Consider the following 4,407-nt stretch of genomic DNA (forward strand, 5'->3'; position numbering starts at 1 on the left):
AATAGAATTTGTAAACATTAAAGGGTTAAATTTATTATTATGTAAATATAAAAAAGGTCATCATTAGTGATTTAACTAAAGAGTGACTGAAATGTTAAATTTTAATAATGTTAACAATTAAAATAAAAATATTTAACCTAGATGACCTAATAGTTAGATGATTACTTTTGAAGTTCATCTCGTAAAAAATTGAGTGGGTAAGAAACTTGTCCGACCCAAACCTGACCTACTTATGGACAAAGGTAGCGACTTGTATTTACATTGTTAAAGTAACAAACGACATCGTTTTTATTTCGCTATCAACACTGGCGTTCCGGTTTCCCTTTTAAAGAGGTTAGAACTCAAAAGTACTCTTTCCTCTTTGGAAGCGAAGGAAGCGACTTTCAACTTTGAAGAGGAAGACTTGTTAAAGGAAAGAAGCTGTAAAAGTGAGATAGAGATGTTGAGGTTCACGTTATATTATTGGGTGTTAATAGTTATTTTAATTCCATCTGCCTCCTTTGTGATTGTATCATCATCGAAAGAACAGCTAAGTTCAAAGCAATGTGAGGATCTGGGTTTCACGGGTTTAGCCCTTTGTTCTGATTGCAACACTTTTTCTGAGTATGTCAAGGACAAAGGTACTGAATCAATATCCTCTTCAAAAAATAATTGGAAAACAAACTTGAAAATTCCTTTTTATGCTGCTATAGCGGTTTGCTTGATTAAATTTTGGAAATTTAAGGTGAATTCTTTGGATTAAATTTGGTTTTTTCAGTCTGGGTTTACTTTTTATTTTTTAATTTCTGGGTTTTGATTTTAGGGTATCAGAGGGCTTTGTCTAATCTTTAATTGGGGGGGGGGGGGTTATTTATCGATTTTGATGCGTTTTCCAGTTGGCACTAATGCATCTCTTTGTAATATGGTCAAATGTCAAATAATCATGATAATTTTCTATATAAGCATCTTTGTAGTAGGCAGCAACATTTTAAGTGGTTAAATGACTTAGAATTTCCAATTTAAGGTCAGATCCATTCTTAGCTTGATTGGCAGATTGTTGCAAATACATGAATAGGTGGGTTGGAATGCGTAGGAGCACATTATCCCCCAATTTATGTTATTTATGAGTTGAGAGGGGCAATGGGTAGTTCTAGGAATTGTGTTAAAAAGATTTGATATGATCAGAACGATTATTAAAAAAAAAAAGGCCAGTTGCTTTCTCAAATTTCTCAAGCTATGGCTCCATTCTATTGAAAATTTCAAAATTTCTAAAGTGATTATCATTTCAATACCACATCTGCAATGTCCATTAGGAAGCTTTTTTTTTTTTTTTAAGGAAAATCCTAGTTAATTTTTAAGTATTAGAGTTTTATTGTTTTTCAAATTGCCCTGTCTCCTTTTTGCGTAATCAAATTCCTTAGGCTCCATTCGTGTTTAATTTCCCTGCCTCCTTAAATTCCTTAGGCTCCATTTGGATTTTAACTTAAGCTCCAGTTAGCTGCTGTGAGCTGTATCTAGCACCAAAAAGCTGAATGGTTACCTATTTGATTGTCATCTTCCTGTGCAGTTGGGAACATTTTAACTGTACTATTATGTAGAAATAGAACTATTTTGTGCCTTCAGTACAAAATGAAACTGCCTTGTGATTCTTCTGCTTGATGATGCTATTTCAAGTATGCTGAACCATCATTGTGTGCCAAGTGTAATGCATTTGATTAACAAAAAATGAGTGACACTGGAAATTTAAACAACACAGCTGCTTTGGTGTGTTTATCTTTAATATTAGACTCAACAATAAAGACCAAATAATTGATATGTGCATTACATGCATCAATCTGACTGTAACTATGTCTATGTGTTTTGATGGCAGAGTTGATATCTGACTGCTTGAAATGTTGCACAGAAGACTCAGATGATTCTACAAGTAAGGTATGAAACATGCTTTGGAGATGGGTTTCTTTGGCACGGGAGAGAGGTTCAAAATTTTATGCTTTAATAGATTTTTAACCACTCATGTAATTTTTCTAAATCTCTCTTACACTTTATCCTCCCTGTTTTTCTTTAAAAAAAATATTTTCCTGCTCTATATTGGTGCGTCATTTAATTCCCAGATTATATTGAGACTTGTGAAAAGGAGGATGTTGCGTTTTAGCAAAAGAGTTCATGGATTTTTACATTTTTATTGAATCTCTAGCATATATAATTGTACTGCAGGTACATCAGATACAATGACACTCTTTAATTGTATTAAATATTAAGGGTATTACACCAATATATATATTAAGGGTATTAAGTTTCTTCGTGGACTTTGCATGTAAGAAATATATATCATGTCTTATCTTCTTTCTAAAATGCCTTCTACCAACAACTCTATTCTAAGATCATTTCTGACTTGCACTTAGTCCTGCATTTCTTTAGTCAGAATGGGGAAAGGGAATGATATTTATCCCCTAAAAGAAATATTCTAAGATCATTTTTCTTTGCTGCTCTGTTTGGGGAAAGGGAATGATATTTATCCCCTAAAAAAAGGGGGAAAGGCGGAAGCGAACCATATATGATGGGATTGCAGAACAAAAAGCTTCTAAATTCTAGATATTTGTTGTTCTCAATCACCTTTCTCATTTTAAATGGGAATAGAAGTTTCTTAAATTTGGTATTGCATGCTGTGTTTTTTTTCTTTAAATCTTTTCCTAATTTCTGAAGTTGCATCTATATTCTTGCAATTGCAGATTACTTATTCAGGTGCAATACTGGAAGTTTGCATGAGGAAACTAGTATTCTATCCAGAAATTGTTGGTTTCATTGAAGAAGAGAAGGACAAGTTTCCAACAGTTAAAGTTCAATATCTTTTCAATTCTCCTCCCAAGTTGATCATGTTGGATGATGAGGGCCAACATAAGGAAACCATAAGGTTAGGTGCCTTCTATCTTTTGCTCATATTTGAGATATAATATCCACTGAATAAAGAGGAATACTTGGACAGATTACTTTGGCCAAACTCATGATATTTCTCTTCATTCAAATTTTGGTCCTTCACAGCCAACCATTTTTTTTTCTTTACCTAGGCCCTTTTTTTTCTCCCTCTATGCTTGCTCTCAAGCTGTTTAGAAAGATACGAAACGAATAAATATGATCTTTGTTTATGCACTAAGTTTTACCTTGTTATTCTCCATATATGTGGATACATGCAGAAAAGCAAATCATATAAAATTCAGCCTTTCTTAAGACTTAGGAAACAAGAGTCTTATCAACTTTCCGTTTGCATTATTCCTGCTCACATTTTGGCGAAAACAATGAGGCTTCTTACTCCTGTGATTATTTTGCAGAATTGACAATTGGAAACGTGAACACATGCTGCAATTCCTGCAGAAGAAAGTTCAGCCCTATTCTGCAAGCTCATAGACAGTAGTTCACATTCCTGTTATCGCAAGATAAAGTAAAACCGAACTCAGCAAGATTGAACTATTTATTCATGTTAGCCTTGTCGTTTTAAATTATGTGCTTGAGCTTACTGATTTTCTGTCTTTAAAGGGAAAATAATTATGAATAAAGGAGTATACAGTTGATCAGATAGTATCACTATAAGCCAGTTGACATAATTTAAGAGCTCGTTCATGTATCATGCCCGTTAAGAGAATTCTTTTGAATTGGATTAGCTGTACTTTGACCGGTTGGTGCCTGGTGGAAAGGTTTGACATTTTTTGGTCCATCTTAAACCCGGTCTAGCCGCTATGGTCGAATCTCGAATATTACAATTGTCATGTTATGATTTGAATTTCTTAGGAAGATATTTTTAGAAAACGAATAACTTTGAGAAAAAATCAAAATTTGAATATTAAAGTTGACTTCTTAACTTGAATTTTAGCAGCGGAAAAAAAAATTAACAAAAACTTGTTTGTTGATTAAAAATCGTCGTTGGATAAAATATTGGAATTTTAAACAAACAGGTTTAATTGTCGTAAAAACATATGTTTGATTTTGTAATAAGTTTTTTAAGTCTAAAAACATATATATATTGATTTAGCATATCTTTGAAATATTTAATGTACTCTCAAACATTTCACACAATTTCTTTTATCAAAGATTGGTAGATTCAATAATTCGATCCCAAATTCAAATTCCAACTCGGATGGAAGAAATCCAGTTCTGAATCCTTTATTAATAAATTAATAATATGTTAAAACTCTAAAAATAAACCATTGAAGTCTCATTCCAAAAGTCGAATGAGTAGACCTACGTATCTATCTTCCAAGCGAGAGTACTTTCTCTTAAGGGTAAGAACACAAATTCGAGCAGCACGAAAATGAACGCTTCGTAGGCGCATAAAAACATTATTAGTTTCGGCCTTAAGAGATGAAAGGAAAATATCGATATCAGAACTTCGAAGTTTACTTACTAAAGTTTCAAGAATTAGAGGAGTCCTTGGTT

At 32.9% G+C, this 4,407-nt stretch overlaps 1 protein-coding gene across 1 annotated transcript; it reads left to right on the forward strand.

Moving 5' to 3' along the window:
• The first annotated feature begins 268 nt into the window (after positions 1-268).
• Positions 269-3,548, forward strand: LOC107957237 (selenoprotein F). Its single transcript, XM_016892705.2, has 4 exons — positions 269-620; positions 1,850-1,908; positions 2,709-2,890; positions 3,306-3,548. Exons 1-4 carry the CDS (start codon positions 440-442, stop codon positions 3,379-3,381), a joined length of 498 nt encoding a protein of 165 aa, XP_016748194.1. The 5' UTR covers positions 269-439; the 3' UTR covers positions 3,382-3,548.
• Positions 3,549-4,407: the final 859 nt, after the last annotated feature.

This window comes from Gossypium hirsutum, chromosome A05 (assembly GCF_007990345.1).
Source record: "Gossypium hirsutum isolate 1008001.06 chromosome A05, Gossypium_hirsutum_v2.1, whole genome shotgun sequence".
Lineage (NCBI taxonomy): Eukaryota > Viridiplantae > Streptophyta > Magnoliopsida > Malvales > Malvaceae > Gossypium > Gossypium hirsutum.